Raw genomic sequence first — 23,607 nt, forward strand, 5'->3', positions numbered from 1 at the left:
AGTGAACATTATGATGACTGTATACCTAATTGTAAGAATCTTCTGGCTCCTTTACAACTGCTGAATCGATCTCTGGGGAAGGAGCTTGAAAATCTATTTTAAAAAAGCGTTCCTGGTAGTTCTTTGGAGCCCAGAAGTCTGGGAAACACTAAGTTTCCTGTGCTGTTGAATCCTCATGCTGCAGCCCAGAAAGTGGGCCCTCCAGAACTTACCCAGCACTCTCCACGTACTATTAAAGTGCCTGTGGGCAGGGATGCTAGGGTGCCACATCATGTGTTACGGAGCTGGAAGTTAAGGAGTTCAGTATAGTGTACAAGGTAACCAGTCCCACAACAGAGCACAGGAGTAGCAGGCCATCTAGTCAGCTCCACACCACACTTGGCTGGGTCTCCCTGAGAGGTTTTGTTCAGTAAGTATTTATGAACTCCTTCTGGATGCTGGCACTGTGCTAGTCAGAATGAGGGAGAGAAATTTCATGGCTGCCCATCTACTTCAGGCCTAGGAATAAATGACCACGGGAGAGACTGAAAGCATCTGAGAGTTAATTAAGGAGTAGAAAGGGATCCAGTAAACAGTGGAGTATGCCCTCAGGGAAGGGAGAGCAGGGAAAGCTGGGAAGCCATGCTTCCAGGTTTCCAGTGTCAGGGTTCACCATGCTGACACTGGGATCATGAACATTTTCTATTACCAACTCCTTGTGCCCCCTCGTGGCTACTTTGAGAATCATACTTTGCCTTTGCCCTGCCCTGCCCAAGGTCAGGCCCCTTGGCAAAGCTGTCTCTTCCAGATGTATCCTCTCAACGTTCCGGTTGTACCTGCAGATCCAATATGCTTCCCACTGGTTAAGAAAAGATCTTAGAACATCACCTGGTTACTCATTACACATTTATTGTACATTTTCACAATCTGGATGCGCCACAGAATTGGGGGCATGGGGTGAGGGAAGGGGGGCAGGGGATACTGGGATAATATGGGGGGGTCTAGAACACAGCACCCCCACCCCCAGCATCTCTCCCTACCCTTTCACACCACAGCTTAGATCTTCCTGCTCCCCCTCCACACAAAAACCTCAAGTGTGGGGAGAAGAAAGAGTTTGGGGGTCCCCTCCAGTGGCAGGTTAAGGGAATTCACCCTCAGACCCCTAAAATTGTGCCATTTAAAAAGACATTAGACCGTTCCTTTATCACTTCACCTAAGAGGGAGACAGCTCTCTCTGGGCTTGACCGCCCTGGAGAGGGGCAAGAATCCCCATCTTCCAGCAAGTCCCATATGCATATTGGCAGTGACTAGTACCCCCGCCCTAAATTCAAGGGGGCAGTCAGAGGAGCTGGGCAGTGATGGGGTAACACCCCCCATATGAGGAAGGGTTTTCAATCCACCCCCCAGCAGGGGTGGGACCAGAGATTTCAGGCAGGATTTGGGGGGATGATGCCCTGCCCCATCCTCCCCAAGGCAGTGATGACCCCCTCACACACTGTAGCCACCTCTCCCAAAACAGATCGGATTGTGGCCAACCCCCAACTCTCCTGATGGGAGGAGGAGGAGGCAGATCAGGCAGACAGGAGGGAGGGAGACCTCGTGGGAATGTCAACCGAGCACCCCACATGAAAACTGGGGAGCAGGAATGTGGGGAGAGACTCCAAGTGGCAGAATTATTGGTCCATCATAACACACTGAACTCCAATACACTTACACACCAGCTGGGGGGAGGGAAAGGAGGGACAAGAGGTTTGGAAAATTGGGATGGGGATGCAAACTGGACTAGAGGGGCTGGAGGGGGTGATTCTGGGGGCCAGAACAGCCTGGCTCCCCAAAAGCCCAGGCTCCCCACCACCTGCAAGTAATGTCATGCAAATGAAAGTGTGATACAAGGACCAACAGGGACTAAATCCTCAGTAAAAAAGAAACACAGGCTGAAAGACTGAACAGAAAAGTGATGAGGGAAAGGAAACCAAAAGGGATGTCAGTAGGCAAATGGATGCTAATTAACATGCTGGAAGCTCCCAGAAGACCATGGGATTCTTAGGACCAAGAGGGACCAGTCTCAGAGCCTCCCAATGATGCAAAGAAAATGCACCTAGGGAAGCCTGGACGGTTGCTTTTTGTCTTTTTTGTATGGGGGGTGGGGGGTGGAGGTATGGGGAAGGCCAGGGTGGGAGGAAGGATCAGCTAAATCCAAGGGAAGGAGAGAAAGAGGGACTATTGCATAGCAGATGCAAATGAAGGGGACTTGGGGTTGGTCAGGAAGAGAGGGAAAGGGAAGGAGGGAAAGAGGAAAAGGAAGTGATGGGAACCTCAGGAAGGGGTGTTAAGGACAACTGGAAAAAATCTTCTAGTAATAAAACTACAAACAGACCAAATATATATAATATTATATATGTATAAATAACAGCTGGCTATTTACAAGGGGGCACACACACGACACACACACACACGGATCCGGGGGAGGTGGGGCTGGAAGATATGGCTGAGAGGTGGAGGAGCGGCTGGGGGTTGGGGGGAGAGGCCCTTCTCTGGGCAGGGCAGGCTCCTCAGGGGTTTAAGAGCTGAAGTAAACTGTGGAGAGGGAAAGAGAAGGAAGAAGACGGAGAATGGAGGAAGAGAAAGAGAGAAAGCAGTGTGTCAGCCCAGCCCTGCTCCCACCTTCCCCACCTCCCAGCTAGGTGACATCCCTTCCCCTCTTGGCCTCTGGTTCTTCATCTGTAAAGCAAGGAGGCTATACAGATCGGTTCCAAGGTCTCCTCAACTCCATGGTATGGCCTTGGGGCCACAGACCCCTAATCCTCTGAGAGCACAGCTCTCAAACAATGGGGTGGTTTGCTTCCCAGCTGTTTCTCAAGCCCCTCGGTCTCTGCTGCTCTCCCACTCCCCAATTCCAGGTTCCCAGTCTATTATGCTCTTAGGCCTAACAGGGCCTCAAGGGAGCCTTGGGGATCCACCAGCTTTCCTGTTTTTGAAAATCTTAACAGAAATTGCCCAGAATCAGGCAAAGTGCAAGCTAAAGAACTTCAAGGTTTGGGGCTCTAGATGAATTAGAACTGCTGTTGGCAACCATATATGCTTTTTGCTGAATACTAAAATCTAGGTTAATGACCTTCAAAACCCAGAAACCGCAGGGGAACCCTCTCCATGAAAGGGCCCTAGCCACTCCCACCCTACTCACCGATGATGATAATGAGGATGATGGCGCAAATCACTCCCAGGATGATCATCATCTGGGGATGAGAGGGAGGCTCAGTGAGACAGACCAGGATACTCCATTCACCCCCCTCCTCCCTATCCTCCCGCCTGCCTCCACCCTTACCTTGAGGTTTTTCCACCAGTATTTGCGCTTGAGCTTGGCTGCACTAGTTTCAAACTGGGAGGCCCCCGCCTGGAGGGCGTCGGCACGGTCGTCCAGCTCCGACAGCTTCTGGTCCCGCTCCAAGACCTTGTCTACGTTCACCCTCATGATGTCCACCACCTGGGTGAAGGCCCACAAGGCAGGGGGGTGTGTGCCAAGGCCCATCTCAAAGGGCACTCCTCCACCCACCATGAGCTCACACAGGGAACAGGCACCCCCATGTGGCCTGGCTAACATGCCAAGGACATATACAGAACATGCCTAGCACACCAGAGAAATGCAAGCAGCACACAGCAGGTGCATGTGGTAGCCAGACCGCTCAGATATCACAGCACCACCCTCTATTTCCCGAGCCTCAAGCAGCCTGCCGTTCACCAGAGCATCCACCCAGGGTGAAAACACCCCAGGTTAGCCAGACCAACATCCCCACGGGCCCTCCCGTACTTGCATGCTGACAAGGACGGACCATGGTATATTTTCGTACCCAAACATGAACTGCCATCACCCCCAACCCAAGATGGACCCCCGTACCGGTTTGTCAACCCTCAGGATCCTTCCCACTGTTTCTGACACCACCACCCCTACTCACCTCATCCACCTGGGCCTGGGTCTGCTGCAGTCTCCTGTTACTAGTGAGGTTTGGAGGGGGCGCAGGAGGGCCTCCCTCCCCAGCCGGGGCGGCAGGGGGGGCGGTGGCAGCGGTAGCCGACCTGAGGGGCAGGGGCGGATTAAGAACCAAGGCCTGCAGCCCTTGGCCCCGCAGCCAGGGCTCCGCCCATTCGCCTGTCCCTCCATCCGTCCCTCCATCCGTCCCTCCCTTCCTTCTTGCCGGGAAGAAAGCCACTCGATGCGAGCCCCGGCCTACGTCCGGCCCCGCAGGCGAGCTGCTGCGTGACCTTGAGGAAGGCCCCCTCCCCCTCGGGCCTCAGTTTCCCCGCCTGTCAAATGAGGGCGACCTCACAGACACGGTCCGGGGTGGACCCAGCAGCGATGACAGAGGCGGAGTGGCCAGACGGGGAGTCCGCTCCCTCCCGCGATCGGCCTCCGTGCGGCCAACCCGGGACGCGGGGCTCTCCTGATGCCCGCGCGCAGTCACAGGCGCCGGCCTGGTCTCGGGACGCGGGGCGCGTGGGGGACGCTAGTCGAACCCCGGGCCCTCCCCAGGCCCGGGCCTAAGGGCGGCGGCCAGTGCCGGCCACCTGGTGCAGGCGCGGGCGCCGACTCACATGGCGGGGGCAGCGGACGGAGGACTTGGCAGCGGCAGTGATGGCGGCGGCGGCGGCGGCGGCGGCGGCGGCGGCGGCGGCGGCGGCGGCTCGAGCTGGCTCCGACTGGCGCTGGCTGCCCGGGACGGGAAGATGGCGGCCGCACGTCACCCACATCCGGGCACTGCGGGCGGGGGCGGGGCGCGGCGGGCCACTAGTCGGCCGCCGGGCCGCGGGGGCGGGGCGCCGAGGGCGGGGATCGCGGCCTGCCAGGTGGCGGGTTCGGCGCCGCAGGGCCTCAGTCTCCCTCGCTGCGTGCGAACCCTGAGCCTGGGGGCCGGGCTCCCTACACCCACCACGAGCCCACCGGGTCTGACCCCAGCCCTCCCCGTCGTCCTCGCCGTCCTCCTGCCCCCACCGCCTGGCCCTTAAGGCGCCCTTCAGCCCCAAACACATCCTCCTCCTCGGTGAAAGCCCTCAACCTGTCCGCACCCCACGCAGCCCCAGGTCCCAGCCTGCCCCCACGTCCCAGTGCGGGTTGAGCAGCCTTGAGCATTTGGAAGGGGCAGGGGGGTTGGAAATCAGAAGGGGCAAGTGCAGGTCGGAGGCAATGTGAATAGCTGGGATCCTGGGAGTGGTGGGAATTGATCCTCAACCCTCTGCCTTGCGAGTGGATATCCAAAAGAAGGTCTGGGAACCGTGATAGCAACCCCCTCCTCGCAACTGAGGTTCATACCAGGGTTCCTTGGCAGGCGAGGCCTGACTGAGGTGGGGCAAGCTTGGGAACCCGGGAGGAGGGCACGAGGCTGCCCGGTGGGGCCGCTTCATGTGGTGGCCGCAGACTGGCGGAAACCTAGCTCTGACCCAGAGTTGAGTAGCTATCCTGGCAGCCGGAAGAGGGCTCAACCTCTGATCCCAGGCACCGGGCTAAAAGACAAGACTTAGGCATTTTATTTTGTTTTTTCGGCTTTTCTTTAGCGGGAAGGAGAGTAAGTGGGCAAGGGCGGCACCAGGCGGTACCCAGGGACTTGGTACTACTTTACCTAAGGATTAGGCTCATGGGTGTGACATAACAGCTCCTGTCCTACCTCTAGACCCAAAATGTATTAGGTGTGTCTAGTCTATACCTATATTTGTTAAATGGCTAGATGTAAGACATGGTAGGGAATTATCCACAGCCCTTTCCACACCTGGTCTCTGTTTAGGTCCTCTAAACCGGCCCAGCATCTCCCACCTACCCACCGTGCTCTTTCCAGCAGGAGTGGCCCCTCAGGAAGGAGACGACGGGTGTAAATGAGCTGCCTGTCTAGTGGGTTGCGACAAGACAAGCCTCAAGAGTGAAGAATGAGGCCCAGTGGCCCTGTTAGAGAAACCGTGGCGAAGGAATGAGGAGATGCGGAACAGCCGGGTTTATTCCGCACTGGTGCAGGCACAGCGGAGTCGGAGTCGCCTCCAGAGGCTGAGCACCTGGGCTTTGTTCTGGGTATCTTTTATATGGCGCGGGCTTATGGGTTCTAGTGACTTTCCCGCCTAAGCAGTTTGGCTGACACAACAAGCAAGCCCATTCACAGAAGCAGAGGTGGTGAGCAGCAATAAGCAGGCCAGTTTACCAAAGCGGAAGCGGTGAGCAGTGAGCATAGCAATAAATTTAAGCAACTATTTTAGTTTATTTTTTTTCTCTTCATTCCTCCCTCTTGATACTCAGGGTGCATCTGCAGCCTCAGAGAATATCATCATCTGCTCACTGCTGGTATCCTCTTATATGTAGTAATTGAGTGGTTATCTTTCTTTCAACACCTGTCTCTATGAAACTTTTTACAGTGCTGACTAGGAGGGGCATGAGACAAGAAATAAGCACGCATCCAGCGAGCATGACCATGACTACCCCGATAATTGTCTTAATTCCTCCTAGCCAAGAGAACCATCCTCCGAAGAGGCCGTTTATGTCCCATCCCTTCCAGTTCTGAACCGGGACATGGGCAGTCTTTCTGATATTTTTAGCTATGTCTGTTAAGGCCTTTCCGTTTAACTATCTCTTTAACTCCTTCCTTCCTAGCCTGGTTCTGTTTCCTGCCCCCATCTGACATCCCAGAATGAGTCTGTCGAGTCCAGCAGGCCATCTGTCTTGGGATCCATAGCACGTTTGGCCTTTCACACTGCAGGCTTTAATTATTCCCTTCCAGTAATGTTTCCCTTCCCTAGTGCATGGAGAGGCTGAACTATAACATGTGGCTGGTTAGTATGTATAGTAAGTGAATTATTGGACCTGTTTCTCCTCATGGTAGATTCCATACATTCACAACCATCATCCTAACTCTCAGATGAGGAGGGGATTTTACAAATTAACAGAACTATAAGGCAAAAATATGCTGTTTTCATATTTAAGCTGATCACAGTAGGAGGAGACTCCAAAAAATAAGAGCTATGAAGAGGTAGGCAAAGCAGAAGGAAAGTTTCTGAATGATAATCCACTCAAGGGGAGACACAGAGTAGAGTCCTATTTCAAATAAGTAGGAGGAATCCCAGTCCAATTAATAACCAGTACATCTGTTGTTCGCCAGTCCTGCCAGTTCCTCAAGCTTCAGCCATAACTTTGACTGACCAGTTTCCAGTGTGGCCAGAACAGGGCTTTGGGGTCATTGTTTCCTTCTTCGCAAGGTCAGGTGCAGGGGTTCCTCTGGATTGAGGGCTGCTTCCCACTTCCCTCGGCTATCGGTTGGGCCTGCAGGTTTGATTCTGGAGTGATGGATCCAAACATATATTCCTGCCACCTTGAGAGCAATAGGGGTGCTTAAGATTACAGAATAGGGCCCTCTCCACATGTGTTTTAAAGGCTCTTTTCTCCAGTCCTTTACCCATACTTGGTCCCCTGGTTGGTGGAGATGTACTGTTATGCATAAGAATATGTGTAAAATTCTATATTACCTACTTACATATTTGAAAGATGGTGTGTCCTAACCCTTGCAGCTGCTTATGTAGTCCCTCAGTTCTCTGGCATCTCCCCTTAAGCTAACTAGCAGGGACCATAGTCCATACAGGATTTCAAGTGGTGAGAGTCCTAGCCCTGCCTGGGTTGAGCATCTCACCCTCAAGAGGGCCAAGGCTAACATGTCTACCCAAGGTAAGCTCATCTGACATAGTTTAGCTAGGGCTTGTTTGAGGGTTCAGTTAATGCGCTCTACTTTCCCTGAACTCTGGGGATGGTAAACAGTCTGCAATTTCCACTGGGTCTTCAAAGCCCTTGCCACCTGTTGTACTGTCTTGACTACAAATGTCGGTTCATTGTCCAACCCTATGGTCAGAGACATTCCATATCTGGGGACAATGTCTCTCAGGAGTGCCTTGGTTACTTCTCTTCCTTTTTCAACTCAGTTAGGAAAGGCCTCTACTCACCTCGAAAAGGTGCAGATAAAAACTAAAAGGTATCTGAGTCCTTGACTCAGAGTGATTTCAGTGAAGTCCACTTCCAAATCCTCAAATGGGGATAGTCCACAATGTTAGGTCCCTGCTGGCCTACTAGGCCTCTGGTGAGCTTTGTATTGTAAACAGGTTGCACATCGCTGGGAGACAGAAGAGCAGAGTGTGGGGAGGCGAGTGATGAGATAGTACCCTACCCGCCTAGCCAGGTCTCACTAAGAGTCAGACACGACTGAGCGACTTCACTTTCACTTTTCACTTTCATGCATTGGAGAAGGAAATGGCAACCCACTCCAGTGTTCTTGCCTGGAGAATCCCAGGGATGGGGGAGCCTGGTGGGCTGCTGTCTATGGGGTTGCACAGAGTCGGACACGACTGAGCGACTTCACTTTCACTTTTCACTTTCATGCATTGGAGAAGGAAATGGCAACCCACTCCAGTGTTCTTGCCTGGAGAATCCCAGGGACGGGGAAGCCTGGTGGGCTGCCATCTGTGGGGTCGCACAGAGTCGGACACAACTGAACCAACTTAGCAGCAGCAGCAGCAGCAGCAAGGTCTCTAAGGCAGTCTTGCCCATATGGGTCAGTTCATGTTGTTGGTGGACCAGCTTGTAGGGTAGCTGCCCTGGAATATAGACTTGGTGGTCTTGTGTGATCCACCATCCTGTCTTGGCCTTGGTTCCCACTTCCGTTTTTATCCATTTCTCCTCTTTGGGAGAATACCTGGGGGCAACTGATATTTCCTGGGCTAACAGGACTTTTGGTTTGTCTGGCGGCTGCCCTGAGGCAGCCTGCTTGGTGACTGCATTGGCGTGGCATTCCCTTTAGCCACTGGGTCCCCCCTCTTCTGGTGACCTTTGCAGTGGATAACTGCTTCTTCCTTCAATCCCCATATTACCTCCAGGAGCTTCAAGATTTCAGCTTGGTTCTTGATCCCCTTTCCTTCTGCAGTAAGGAGTCCTCTTTCCTTTTATAAGGCTCCGTGAAAATGTAGAGTAGCGAAAGCATACCGTGAGTCTGTGTAGATGTTGACTCACCAGTCTTGGCTGAGTTTCAACGCCCTGATTAATGCCCACAACTCCACTCTCTGCTCTGACCATTCTTGAGGAAGCACCTCTACCTCTACCACTTCAGAGTCAGACGCCACGGCATACCTGGCCATCCTTTTCCCAGTCTCCATGAAGCTGCTACCATCAGTATATAGGACCAGGTCTGGGTTTTGGAGTGGTTTATCAGTCACGTCTGGTCTGCTAGAATATACTTCATCTAGTATTTCTAAGCAGCTGTGGTCCAAGGGCCCTGCTTCGTCTGGTAGGAAGGTAGCTGGGTTTAGAATTTGTACAACTTCCAGTTTTACTGGCGAACTTTCACATAGTAATCCTTGATACTGAGTCATCTGTGCATGTGTGAGCCAATGATGGCCTCTGTAATCTGACAGGGTTACAACTGAGTGTGGGACCTTAACATTGAAGTGTTGCCCCAGTCAGCTTCCCTCACCAGTAAGGTGTTGGCTGGTAGTGCTCAGAGGCAGGGTGGCCATCCGGCCGTGAATAAGTCAATTTGTTTAGACAGGTAGGCCACTGGCCTTTACCAAGATCCAAATTCTTAGGTTAGGACTCTCAAGGCCATTCTGCTCTTTTCATGAACAAAGATGTTGAACTCTGTGGTTGCATCAGGAAGTCCTACGGCTGGGGCCTCGGAAAGTTTGGCCTTAACTGTTTGAAACGCTGCCTCCTGGCTTGGTCCCACTTAAGGGGCGCCTTTTCTTCTCCTTTTAGAGCCTCATATAGGGGTCTGGCCAAGTCTGAAAATCCAGGGATCCATATCCTTCAGAACCTTGCTGCTCCCAGGAACTCACAGACCTTCTGCCGAGTGGTAGGGTTAGGGATGGGGCAAACTGCTTGCTTCCTTTCAGTTCTCCGAATCCGCTGGCCCTGAATGATGCTGCTGCTGCTGCTAAGTCACTTCAGTCGTGTCCGACTCTGTGCGACCCCAGAGACAGCAGCCACCAGGCTTCCCTGTCCCTGGGATTCTCCAGGCAAGAACACTGGAGTGGGTTGCCATTTCCTTCTCCAATGCATGAAGGTGAAAAGTGAAAGTGAAGTTGCTCAGTCGTGTCCGACTCTAGCGACCCCATGGACCGCAGCCTACCTGGCTCCTCCGTACATGGGATTTTCTAGGCAAAAGTACTGGAGTGGGATGCCATTGCCTTCTCCGTGCATGATGCTAAAACCTAGATATTTGACTTGTCTTTTACAGATTTATGCCTTTTTCTTTGATACCTGGTACCCAGCTTCCATTAACAGGGAGAGGAGGGCCTTTGTTCCTTCTAGGCATTGAGCCTGTGTTGTGCTGGCCAGCAGAAGGTCATTGACATATTGCAGCAGGGCACAGCTTAAATCTTGTCCAGGAAATTTAGCCAAGTCAGCAGCCAAGTCTCCGCTGAAGAGAGTAGGGGAGTTCTTGAAGCCCTGAGGAAGCCTTATCCAAGTGAGCTGTTCCTTGTTTCCTGTATGTGCATTTTCCCATTCAAAGGCAAATAGTGGTTGGCTGACAGGTGCGACACAGAGGTGGAAGAAGGCATCTTTTAAGTCCAAGCAGGAAAACCATTTGGTTGTGGAGGGGATCAGTCCTAGCAGGGTGTACGGATTAGGCACTGACAGGTGCAGAGTAATTGTTGACTCTTTTACAGCCCTTAGGTCCTTAACCAGATGGTAGTCATGTGTCCCCAGCTTTCTTACAGGCAGCAATGGGGTGTTCCAGAGTGGCTGGCATTTTATCAGGAGTCTGTGTTGGAGTAGTCTGTCTAAATGAGCCTGGGTTCCCAGTTGGGCCTCTCAGGGAGTCAAATACTGTCACAGTTTTCCAGGCTGAGCTCCCAGTTTGAGATCAATCAGGATGGGGGTGTGATGTTTGCTAGGCCTGAGGGATTCTCCTCGGCCCAAACTAGTGGGTATCCAGTCTCTAATTCAGGAGGAATGGTCCTCTCTTCTGGAGGGGAGGAATACAGGCACCATTCTTCTCTCCATACTGCAAGAGTCATAATCAAAGATGAGGGCGGTCCTGTTTATTTTAGCTGGGCTGACCCTTTGGCAGAGAAGGAAGTTTGGGCCCCCATCTTGGCAAGCAGGTCTCTTCCCATCAAGGGGACAGGGCAGTCAGATAGATAGAGGAATCCCAATACTACTTCATGGCCCCCTAATTGGCATCGTCAAGGACCACAGAAGGGCCTGTGGGTCTGAGCGCCTGTGGCCCCGATGATAGTGGTTTCCTTTCCCAAGAAGGGGGCTACTTGTTGAGTGACCACCAAATGTTCAGCACGGGCATCCACCATAAAGTCCACTGGATGGCCCCCTACTTGAATTCTGACCATAGGCTCTCGGGGGCCCAGTTGGAGAGAGCCTGGTCCTCTCTAGTCGGATTCTGCTCCAGCTAGCCTGATCAGATTAGCACTGGGTGGCTCGGGTTGATATTGGCTCGGCAGGCCTGCTGCTTTGGTTTTCTTCTCGGGGTGGCTGGGGCACTCATTCTTCCAATGTCCCTTCTCCTTGCAATAGGCACACTGATCGTGGCTGAGGGAGTTCCTCTTTCTCAGGTCTGGGCCTTTTGACTTATGAGGTGGCCCCGCTGGGGTGCAGGCTTTGAAAGGGCAGCTACCAAGAGTGCAGCTTTTTGCTTCATCCTCTTTTCTGCTTCTTGCCATGCTGTTTGGTCACGATCAACAAACTTTGTTAGCTATTTCTAGCAGTTCTGTGGCATTTTTTTCCTGTAAAAACCCTTCTAACTTCTGTAATTTCTTCCGGATGTCTGATTGGGCCTGTCCCACAAAGACCACATTTATCATCCGTTGGTTCTCAGGGGCTTCAGGATCAAAAGGGGTGAAGGCCTCACATAACCTCTCGTAGAAGTCAGCCGGGCTTTCATCTGGTTTTTTGCAGCACCTCAGTGATCTTGGCCATGTTGGTAGGTTTCTTAGCCCTGGCTTTTACTCCCTATAGGAGGGCCTGTCGATACCTGTCCAGCCGGTTTTCTCCCTCCCTTGGTGTTGGGGTCTCAATGGGGCTCTTCTTCTGGGAAGGCCTCCCATACCAGTTCTCCACCTCTAATTGACCCCCTGGAGCCATTCCCGAGCCTCTGTCACGACTCGTTGGTGCTCCTCGGTGTTGAACAGGGTGAGGAGAAGCTGCCGACAGTCCACCCAGGTGGGGCGATGAGTCTGGAAAATGACTCTAGGAAATGGATCAGCACCTGAGGTTTTTCAGAGTATGAGGAGGGTATGATGCTTCCAGTTGAGAAGATCAGTCGTGGAAAATGGTTGGTGGTAGAAGACAGTTCTCCTCTCTTGTAGAGTCCCATCAGGGGCAATACGCTGCAGTCTCTGGGTCTCTCTTAGAGGCATTTGAAGTGTTAGGGCAGCTGCCCCTTGAGCTGACCGGAGATGCCTGCTCACTGGCCCTGGGGTGGCTGGTCGTTGGGGCTTCAGGAGCATCAGGAGGAGGAGGTGAAACAGAAGAAGGTGGACTGTCTGCTAACTGCAGATCAGCCGCTCCAGGCAGGGGAGCTGTAGGGACGTAAGGTGGGGGCATTGGAGGCATGTCTTCAGCCTCGCCCTGGAGGATAGGCAGTTCCTTTTTCTGGCGTGAAGCCTTTTTTTCCGATTGAACCACAAGAACCTTACATTGCCCCTGACTTGTCATACAGAACCGAACCCAGGGAGGCCTTAGCTGGGCGATTTCTAATCATTGGTCAATATATGGAAATTGGTCTGAATGGCCAGGGTCTTAGGTCACAACTCTATATTGCTCGGACAGTGGGCACATCTAAAGTCCCCTGTGGGAACCATCCGACACCAAAGGAGGGCCACTCTAGGGTACAAAGAGTGCGCAGCTTTCCAGGGGTTAGTTTCACACCATATTCTCCAGAGAATCCTTTGTTAACATTTTTAATCATGCATTTTAAAACAGTAGGTTTTGAGGTCGAACTGCCCATTAAGTGAGAGTTCCCACCCTGTGGTGGTGCCCCACAATGAACAAAGGGAAACACTCACTTTTGTCTGCCTGGCCGCGCCCCTCGTGGAGATTTAGGCTCCTCTTAGCACTGACAGGTCAGTATAAGCCCCTGACTTGGACCAGCCTCACAGGGAGAGTTTAGATCCCCCAGAGACTGGTGCTGCCCTAAGCTGTATGAGGTCACTGCGGAATCACAGGTTGGAACTCACTCAGGCTCTGTAGTCAAAGACGGTGGTGCACAGGCTCTCGTTCAACACAAGCACACATCCACTGCACACCAGGATTAACAGACCACCCGAGGGAATAAATCCTATTCTGAGTGACCCTCTGGTCACTGGGAGGTGATCAGGGTCCTCTTCTGCCATATGGAGGGTCCTGACTCGGGCAGATGTCCCCAGGGCACTCACCCATCTGACATCCTGTTCTGGAACCAGCTTCTGCTCTCCTGCTAAGTCTGTGCAGGAAGCGGCGTGGGCCATGGCCGACGCAGCCTGTGTGAGGGTCAGTTTAGTTTAGTCACTCAGTCGTGTCTGACTCTTTGCAACCCCATGGACTGCAGCACACCAGGCTTCCCTGTCCATCAGCAACTCCTGGAGCTTGCTCAAACTCATGTCCATCAAGTCGGTGATGCCATCCAGCCATATTATCTTCTGTTGTTCCCTTCTCCTCCTGCCTTTAATCTTTCCCAGCATTAGAGTCTTTTCCAGTGAGTCAGTTCTTCGAATCAGGTGGCCAAAGTATTGGAGCTTCAGCTTCAGCATCATTCCTTCCAATGAATATTCAGGACCGATTGGTTTGATCTTCTTGCTGTCCAAAGGACTCTCAAGAGTCTTCTCTAACACTACAGTTCAAAAGCATCAATTATTTGGTGCTCAGCTGTCTTTATGGTCCAACTCTCACATTCATACGTGACTATTGGAAAAACCAGTAGTTTTGACTAGATGGACCTTTGTTGGCAAAGTAATGTCTCTGCTTTTTAATATGCTCTCTAGGTTGGTCATAGTTTTTCTTCCAAGGAGCAAGTGTCTTTTAATTTTATGGCTGCAGTCACCATCTGCAGTGTGAGGGTCAGTCTCTGACAGCAGGTTGGCACCTGTCTGTCTGTCACAGGGCCAGTGATTCCTCTGGTTGCCTGACAAGGGTGGTACAAGGGACCAGCTCAGTTGTAGTTTCCTGGCCAATGCACCGCGGTGACGGAAAAAGACAAGCAACACTTGGAGATGGAGAGCAGCAGGGTTTATTCAGCACCTGTGCGGGCTCAGAGGTGTGGCCTCCAGAGTGCGGGCTTCCCGGTCCTAGTGACTTTCCCACCTAAGCAGTTTGGCTGACACATAGGCCGGTTCACAGAAGCAGAGGTGGTGAGCAGCCATAAGCAGGCCAGTTTACAGAAGCAGAAGTGGTGAGCAGTAAGCATAGCAGTAAACTTAAGCAACTATTTTAGTTTTTTTTTTTCCTCTTCAGCCCAAAGGGGTGTCACTGCATTCCTGGAAGGGGGCAAAGGGGGCTGATGGCCATAGTCTCTGAGACAAACAGGAGCTTGCTTCTCCCCTCCCCAACCCAGGCTTCCCAGGGCCTGGGGTATGACAACCTCCCCGGAGCTGCACCCCACCCCCTCCCAGCAGAAGCTTGGGACTGGCTGTGTCACCAGAGGTGTCATTTCCCAGCTGTCTGGGGGAGGTGAGTGAACCCCGGGAGTGTGTGTTGGGTGTGAGGACTCAGCAGATCTAAGATAAGATGTTCTCAGCTCCCTCCCTGTCCCTGGTACAGCCACTTCCCTGGTCCTCAGACACTGACACGGAATGTCTGGGTGGCTCAGCCTCTGTGAAAAGGAAGAAAAGAGCAACTCCCCTGATGATCTCAGATGATGCTGTGGGAGGATAGCTCATGGTTTTTGGCTCTGCGACTACTCTACTTTTTAGTCAGAGAACAAAGATACCAAATTTCAGGCTTTTAGGTTCTGAAGCCACAGCTTCTGGGTCTCAGGTGAGGTTGAAAGGAGGTATAAACAGGCAGAACTCCCCACCCCCACCCAGCCTCAGCACCCTACCCTAGCAGGGGAGCAACTAGTGGAGGATTAGACAAGATGTTAGACACAGGTTTAGGGGTCATTCTCATTCCCGGACAGCCAAGTCCAGGGGATATGGAAGGGACAGAACTCAAATACACTGGGGGAGCCAAGGCCACTGAGTGTGGCTTGGAAAACTGGCACATTGCTCTTCCTGTTGGATTCTGGGGACAGCAGCAGCAGGATAGAAATGAGAGCGCATATGATCCACGGAGGCGGGGACCCAGGATGATTTATCAGGAGGAGAGGACTCTCATTGAGCAGCCCTCCCCACTCACCCCATCTATGCTATGGTGCTAAGGTACTCCCCAAATTTAGATCAGTGGTGGAAGCAGGAGAAGAGGCGGGGTGGGGAGACTAAGTTCACCTGAAAATGACTAAGAGAATGTTTTCTGCAAGCAGGTAGAATGGAGACCCAGATACACTGAACCAAAAGAAAAATCAATATATTCGTATTAACTGAGATCTTAGCTTCTACATTCACCAGATCAATCTCCAGGCCCCACTCCCAGGGCTCATTCAAAAGATGTGGGAGGAGGCCCAGGGTCACTTCTAACAAGCACTTCCAATGGTTCTGATGTAGGCGACGTGAAGGAGACCTTTAATAAAGGTTTTCTTTTATGGCTTTTTCCTTTTCTAACAACTGACTTTGAAGTTGGGGTTGAAGGAGGCTGGGTCATTGTCCCACTGACTCATGAACTTGCTCCATCCACATGAGTCAAACCTGACCAAACTAGTAATTCATTTCAGACACCGTGTGTCCCTCAACACAGCGTGTACAGAAAAGGCCTTCTAATCTGGAGTAGGAGCAGCAGGCCTGAGGGAGCACTGCCTGGAGTGGGGACAAGGGCTTAGCACCACCGCTCTCACTATCAGCTCCTCAAACCTTGTGACCTCTGACTTTGCCCTCCAATCTGGAAGACTCGGGGCTGCCTGCCAATCCCTGGGTTCCTGGAGGGGAGGGAAACTGCCAAGTACCTACTGCCTGTGAGGAACTTCATGTAGATTACCCCCCCACCCAGTGTCTTTTTTTTTTTTTTTGGTTAGGGTATAAAAATTTATTACACATATAGAATATTACCACTAACAAATGCAGACAGGCAAGGACACCATGGGACGGGATGGAGCACGGCTAGTTCTTTGGAAAGTGAACAGGTTGGGTGGCTTGGAGCTTCATGCCACGCAGGTTGGCCAGTCAGATGGGAAAGCACATGCCGGACTCCAGGGACGTCGGGGCGCCCAGTGACCACTCTGGGTGTCGGCGGCCTTCCTATCTGATCTGGGGCTTTGAAGGACGCCACACCCAGAAGCAAGGAACTGAAGCGAGGGGGCTTCCTAAGGTGGCCCAGGCTTGTCTCTGGAGTCACGGCAACGCCAGTGTCAGCAGTGTGTTTAACTGGATGATTTCCACAGACTACACACGACGCTTCTAACCATCACACTTCAGTGACGTACAAAACATTAAGTTACAGGCTGTGGGAAGAGAAGGCAGCACCTTCCGGTCCCAGTTGGTCTGAGGGGTGAGGGTCGGGGGAGGTTTCTTTTTAAACCGAGCCCCTCATTTCAATGTACAAAATAATTACTTTGATCGGTATTAAATTGTACTGAAAACAAAATGGACTAAAAAGCAAATACTACTCTATGTTGGGGTGAAAATGGGAGGAAAGAATGAGTCCTTCAAAGCAGGAGGGAACAGCTGGGGAAGGTTCTGTGGCCGTGACCCTTGGCGGTCACTCATGCTGCTCCATTTTTACTTTTGGTGGTCTCAGAAAGGTCCAGTTTTTCTTCTCTTTCTTTCCTTTCGTATTGGCTTGGAATTTCGCCAGCTGTCCATGCGACCATCTCGACTTTCCTCAAAATTTTTCTGCCACTCCCTTTCTCGTTTGGCTTTTTCTTGAGCTTCAATCTCTTCCTCCCGTTGTCGCTTCCTTTCATGCATCTCTTTGGCTTCTCTCTCTTTCCTTTTAATTTCCAGCTCAGCAAAGAGTTTCATTGTCTGTTTGTATACTGCTTGTTTGAACAGCTCAGGGTCATCCTCCTCCACATTTGTAGGCTTTCCTTCCTTCTTTAATTGCTTTTTTTGCTCTTTCACGGTGTGTTCCATGTATTCTTTTCCTGCCTGAATTACATCCAGGGCCCTCTTCTTTTGTTCCTGATCCAGTAGCAACTTGTAAGCTTTGTCCACAGCTTCAAAAGCCTTTTGTGCTCTGTCAGCATCATCTTGATTTTTGTCAGGATGCACCAGTATGGATAACTGCCGAAACCTCTTTTTTATTTCTTCATCTGTCACTTCAGGATCTATCTGAAGAACCTCAAACGGGTTCAAATTGAAGTAGGAGGAACCAGGACGAGTCAATCTTTCAATCTGATTTTTGGATGTTAGAACTGAATCTCTCTTCTCTATTTGTCTCACCTCACTGTAGAAGGTCATAAATGCTTCCTCCGTGCCGCCTCCTCCACCCGAAGCCCCGCTCTCTCCTGGAGCCGCCATTTCCCCGGTCCAGCGACCACCGCCCCCAGTGTCTTAATTACACAAATAATGTGACTCCATTCTCCTCAAAAAAATATTAGAACACTAGACATAAAGCTGAGGTCCTCTTGAATATCCCCCACTTTGTCTTTTTATTTTACTTTCTGGTAGTGTTCATGTATTCCTCCTTTTGGGAAAATAAGTTTTCTTGTTTTATATTTTTTTCTACTATTCTATATCCTTAAATATAGATGTTGATTATCTTTTTAAAAAATTTCCAAAATGCAAGATCCTCTCGCATCTCTTTGTATCTATCTTTTAAAAATTCAGCATTATATTGTAAACTAAGAAATTGGTAACATTCAAAATTTAAAAGGTACAAAAGAATGTATAGCAAACCTTTGTCCTGAGCCATGCAAGACCCCTACTCCATATAGCTGCTATCTCCAGTCTTATAAATCCTCTAAAATGGTCAGTGCAGAGACAAACATAGACAGAGACATAGATACTTATTTCCTCTTGAAAAATACAAATGGTATCAGACTATATGCATTGAGTTTCCCTGCAGTTTTCCAATTATAGACATTTTTTTTTCCCTCTTGTGCTCCCTAGTATCTCTGTTTTTTCCAGACTTCTTGGTAGGCTTTCTTAATACATGGGGGAAATATATGGGAGGAATCTCTCTTTTATTTTGGAGGCTTTTTTTAAATGTCTGCTGGTCCTTGGTTCTCTTGTTAATATTTAATAGGGAGCCACCAAGAAGCAGAGTGGAAGATCTGTGTGTGTGTGTGTGTGTGTGTGTGCACGTGCAGGGGAAGGGCACTCATTGACTGGGCTTTGCTGTACCACAGTGGAAGCCTTTTCATGCAGACTCCCAAATGTTGACAAGTGACAGACTTTCTCTGGGGTCATTCAGTTTTCTGAGAGGAAAACATCCCCCATTCTCTGTCTCTGCCCTGTGTGTGTGTGTGTGTGTGTGTGTGTGTGTGTGTGTGTGTGGCGGGGAGGGTGGGTGGGTTTGAGGGCAGTTCCTATTTCTAGCCTCAAGCCTCACCCCTGTGGTGCTTGGGGTCCCCAAGTCCAAAGCCTCCCCCAAAGTGAGCAGGTGGAGGGGCAGTGTTCGTGACTCAGATGTGAGAGGATAAAGGAGACCAGAGTGTCTCAATACGCTGAACACAGGCTCTCAGCCCCCTCTGTGTTCAGCCAGACCCTGACCCGGAGTCTGGGGACCTCCAGGATCTTCTGGCATCATGTCCTATTTGGTCTGGGTCTGTCAACACCCTTAGTCCTGTCCAGCCTCCAAAGCCTTGTTGAAATCTTTTAATCCACTGTTTCTTTAGTCCTTGTAGACATATGCCTGTCTGACTCCCGTCATCCACTTAAGTTATGGAAGGCGCAGAAGACAAATGCTCATGGCCAATCTTCCATGCTTATAAGTCTCACCACAGTTTCTTTAACTAGTTCCCTCAAGGACCAGCTGTGGATTTTCTTTTCTTTTGGCTACCAGTGGGAGAACGTGATCTTAGCTCCCTGACCAGGGATCCAGCCGGGGTCCTCTGCACTGGGAGTGTGGAGTCTTCACCCTAGACCACCAGGTAAGTCCAAGGACTGGCTTTTAGGTGGTTACCAATTCTGTCACTGTTACAACAGTGCTTTTAGGAACATTGTTGTAAATACCTCCCATGACCAATCAGCCCACAGGTCAATCCTGTGACGTAGGCACCATTTTTTTTTTTCCTTTTTTTTTTTTTAACTAGGGCCCCACGCCATGTGGGTTCTTAGTTCCCCATCCAGGGATTGGACCCATATCCCCTGCATTGGAAGTGCAGAGTCTTAACCACTGGATCACCAGGAAAATCCCAAAGTAGATATTGTCTTGATTTTACATCTGGAGACACCTAGGGTCAGAGAAATGCCTTGATAGGGTCTTTTTTAAAGTTGGTTAGTCAACTTTTTAATATATATATAGAATATCTTAAAAATTTTTTGTATAAAACATAATAAAGTGATGTCTTTTAAATCTGTGTAGTTCTCCCTGCTCTGCGCAGAAACCAGACAGGCAAGTAGATAATGAATGACAGTGAAGCATGGTCTCAGTGAGGACTGTTTCAAAGGAGAACCCAGCACGGCAGGCCTGAGAGGCCTCCTGATCCCAAACTCTCATTCTGCAACCTTCCATTCATTAGAAATTCACTGGGGTTAGCAAGCTCCTCTATCAAACACTTGCTGAATTGAGTCAGCTGATCTGACCTGATAGCCAGGAGTCTCGGGTTCTGGTCCTATCTCTCTGTCTGAGTGATGTCCTCAAGAAAGCTGCTTTCTCCTCGGGCCTCATTTTCCTCGTTTATTAAATGAGGACTCTTTCACTCTACTATGCCAGGCACTATGCTGGCACCTAGAGCTACACTAGTATATAAGAAAAGAGTTCATGAGAACACAGCATGGGAAGTTCCCTGGTGGTCCGATGGTTAGGAGTCTGCTCATTCACTGCTGAGGGTGCACGTTCAATCCCTGGTCTGGGAACTAAAATCCCACAAGCCATGAAGCACAGCAAAAAAAAAAGAAAGAAAGAAATGTTTGTTGATTACACCTCAATAAAACTAAAGGGAAAAAAAGAAGCACCCACCGGGATTTTTGACGGATGTAATGAGCAAGTGATCAAGACACTTGCCAACACAGCTCAGACAGACTTAAACCAGAAAGGAGACTCTGAGGGCTCACATGACTGGAGAGTGACTGGAAACAGCAGGATCCAGGTGCTTATATGATGTCATCGGTGATTGGTTTCTCCATGTCCAGCCCTGCTGGCCTCTGCCTTAGCTTCATTTCCAGACAGGGAACAGAAGCAGCTGCAGGCTCACAATCTTTTAAAATACTAGGTTTTTTTTTTTTTTAATGAATATGGTTCAAAAGAGCAGATGGAGAAAGTCTCTCTCCCACCCTTTTTCCCAGTCCCCCAGCTTCCACCACTCAGGCACCAGTCCTCCCAGTAGTTGTCTCCTTCCAGATGCTCTGTGCATATTGCTTTCCGTTTTTTCTTTTTTTCCTTTTTTTTCCTTTTTTAACACAAATGGAAGACCACTACACGAACTGTTCTGCAACTAGCTTTTGTCACTTAAGTATCTTGGAGATTGCTCCAGAACCATGTATAAAGTTTACTTTGCTCCTGGCTGCACAGTATTTCATGGTTATGTAATGATACCAATCCCCTGTTGACAGACATTCGTTTCCAATCTTTTGCCAATACAAGCAAAGCTACAAGGAATAATATATACATTCCGATTCTACCTGTGTGCAATGTGACGGGCTAGTTTCTAGATGTGAAAATCCTAGGTCAAAGGGTAGGTCTTGGTCTTTGTAGACCTACAAAGGGTAAATCCTAAGTTTTTGTGATGGTGATTTTGATGGAATATTGGCAAATTGATCTCAGGTAGATGTGTTATTTTTTTTAAAAAATGAAAGGTTTATTCAGGGATCTATACACTCATTACACAGAGTGTGGGCCATCTCAGAAGGTGAGAGGCACCAGGGTATGGGGTTGTGTTACCAATTGTTACTCTCACCAACAAACAGATGAGGCCTGTTTACTTAAAGCCAATACCCTCTTCAGCTCTATGAAATTGTTTTGGTCATTGATGACGTAAGTTAAGCATGATCTGCATTTCTCGTGTGGTGAATAAAGTCAGCTATCTCTTCAAATACTTGAGAGTTCTTTGTCTTTCCTTTTCTGTGAAATGTCTACCTAATTTTTTGTACATTTTTATTGAGTTGTTATTTTTCTTATAGATTTGTAGGACATTTTTATGTATCAAATTTAGCCCTTTCTAATATGAGTTATAAATATCTTCCTTTAGACTGTCATTTACCTTTTAACTTTAGCTTATTTTTTTACCATACATACTTTTAACATTTTAAGTATGTATTTAAACATATCAATATTTTATGACTCTTGAATTTTGTTGAAGTCTTCTTCACTCCAAACTATTTACTTCTGTGGTATTCTTACCAAAAATGCGTAACCTCAGTCTAACCATGAGAACACACTGGAAAAATCCAAACTGAGGGGCAGTCTGCAAAGTAACTCAATAGTACTCTACAGATGTGTCAAGGTCATGAGAGGGAAACAAACAAACAAACAAAAAACCAAAGGACTGTCTCAGATTGGAAAAGCCTAAGCAGACATGCGGAGAAGGCAATGGCACCCTACTCCGGTACTCTTGCCTGGAAAATCCATGGACGGAGGAGCCTGGAAGGCTGCAGTCCATGGGGTCGCTAGGAGCCGGACACAGCTGAGCGACTTCACTTTCACTTTTCACTTTCATGCACTGGAGAAGGAAATGGCAACCCACTCCAGTGTTCTTGCCTGGAGAATCCCAGGGATGGGGGAGCCTGGTGGGCTGCCATCTATGGGGTCCCACAGAGTCGGACACGACTGAAGTGACTTAGCATAGCATAGCAAGGAGACATGACAACTAAATGCAATGTGAAATTCTGGATTACACCCAGAATCAGAAAAAAAAAAAAAAGCATCAATAGGGAAACTGGAAAAACTCAAATAAGACTTGCGGATTAGTTACTAGTATTGTATCAACACTAACTTCCTTGTTCCATAATTCTAACCAGAGCTATGCAAAATGTCAATATTTGGAGAAGTTGGGTGAAGGATATATGGGAAATTTGTACAATTTTTGAAGGTTTTCCATGATCTAAAGTTATTTAAAATAAAAAGGTTAGAAATGTCAAAGTTTCTTTAAGTGCTTTTGTGGTTTTATTTTTCAAACTGTAACCTTTGATCTATCATTCATATTGGTATAAGGTATTGATCCATATTTTCCCCAAAAGGCTACTCAGTTCTTATAAACTCTTTTTTCCTTGCCTTTTACTTTTTCTGCACTGGGTTTTGGTGTGGCATGTGAGCTTTTCTCTAGTTGCCAGCATGGGCCTAGTTTTGCCCTGCAGCACGTGGGATCTTAGATTCAGCACTAAGGGGATGGAACCAGCATCCCCCTGCCTTAGAAGGTGGATTCTCAACCACTGAACCATAAGGGAAATCCCTAATAAACTTTATTGACTAATCCTTTTCCACACTGATCTTTTTGGGTTTTTTTTTAAGTTGTAAAAAATACATAACATAAAACTTACCATCTTAAACATTTTTTTAAGGAATTTTTTTAAAGTTTTTTTTTAGTTTGGACCATTTTCAAAGTCATTGAATATGTTACAATATTGCTTCTGTTTTATGTTTTGGTTTTTTGGCCACAAGACACGTGGGATCTTAGCTCCCTGACCAGGGGTCAAACCCATACCCCTGCATTGGAAAGCCAAGTCTTAACCACAGGACTGCTAGGGAAGACCTCATTTTAACCATCTTTAACTGTTTAATTTGGTAGGGTTAAGTATATTCATATCATCATACAACCAATCTCCAGAACACTTATTACCTTCTGAAACTGAAACACTACTCACTAAACAACTCATTTTCCTCACCTCCCTCCCCCCTCACCCACCACAACCTTGGCAAGCACCATTCTATTACATTCCATCCCTCTGCTGCTGCTGCTGCTGCTAAGTCGCTTCAGTCGTGTCCGACTCTATGCAACCCCATAGATGGCAGCCCACCAGGCTCCTCCGTCCCTGGGATTCTCCAGGCAAGAACAGTGGAGTGGGTTGCCATTTCCTTCTCCAATGCATGAAAGTGAAAAGTGAAAGCGAAGTCGCTGAGTCTTGTCCGACTCTTAGCGACCCCATGGACTGCAGCCCTCCAGGCTCCTCTGTCCATGGGAGTCTCCAGGCAAGAGTACTGGAGTGGGGTGCCATTGCCTTCTCCATCCATCCCTATGAATTTGAGCCAACTCTTGGAACTCATATAAGTAGAATCCAGCAGTTTTTGTTTCTTCATGATGGACTTATGCTGATTAACAAGCCACTAATTTCACCATAAAATGAAAACCTATTTTTGATGCTAATTGGCAAAGCGGCTGGTGTTGACTAAGAGATATATAGTTGAAGTGGATGAAGAAATCGAGGCACAAAGTGGTTAAGTGACTTATTGGCCATCACATTACCTTGGAGGAGAGCGGGTACACTTTAAACCGCTCC

At 49.3% G+C, this 23,607-nt stretch overlaps 2 protein-coding genes across 2 annotated transcripts; both read right to left on the bottom strand.

Moving 5' to 3' along the window:
* Positions 1 to 2,453: 2,453 nt before the first annotated feature.
* VAMP2 (vesicle associated membrane protein 2) lies at positions 2,454 to 4,702 on the bottom strand. The gene is given in 5 exon segments (NM_174483.2): positions 2,454 to 2,556; positions 3,164 to 3,215; positions 3,305 to 3,463; positions 3,933 to 4,053; positions 4,570 to 4,702. Coding segments are annotated over 5 exon segments (351 nt in total). The 5' UTR covers positions 4,572 to 4,702; the 3' UTR covers positions 2,454 to 2,539.
* Positions 4,703 to 16,130: 11,428 nt separating this feature from the next.
* LOC512248 (dnaJ homolog subfamily C member 8-like) lies at positions 16,131 to 17,568 on the bottom strand. The gene has a single exon (XM_059878492.1). It carries the CDS (start codon positions 17,527 to 17,529, stop codon positions 16,804 to 16,806), a length of 726 nt encoding a protein of 241 aa, XP_059734475.1. The 5' UTR covers positions 17,530 to 17,568; the 3' UTR covers positions 16,131 to 16,803.
* Positions 17,569 to 23,607: the final 6,039 nt, after the last annotated feature.

Source organism: Bos taurus, chromosome 19 (genome assembly GCF_002263795.3).
Source record: "Bos taurus isolate L1 Dominette 01449 registration number 42190680 breed Hereford chromosome 19, ARS-UCD2.0, whole genome shotgun sequence".
Classification (NCBI taxonomy): Eukaryota; Metazoa; Chordata; class Mammalia; order Artiodactyla; family Bovidae; genus Bos; species Bos taurus.

What these genes read in the sequence shown, in the direction of transcription:
- LOC512248 (XM_059878492.1), bottom strand. Translation starts at nt 17,529, where the DNA reads ATGGCGGCTCCAGGAGAGAGCGGGGCTTCGGGTGGAGGAGGCGGCACG.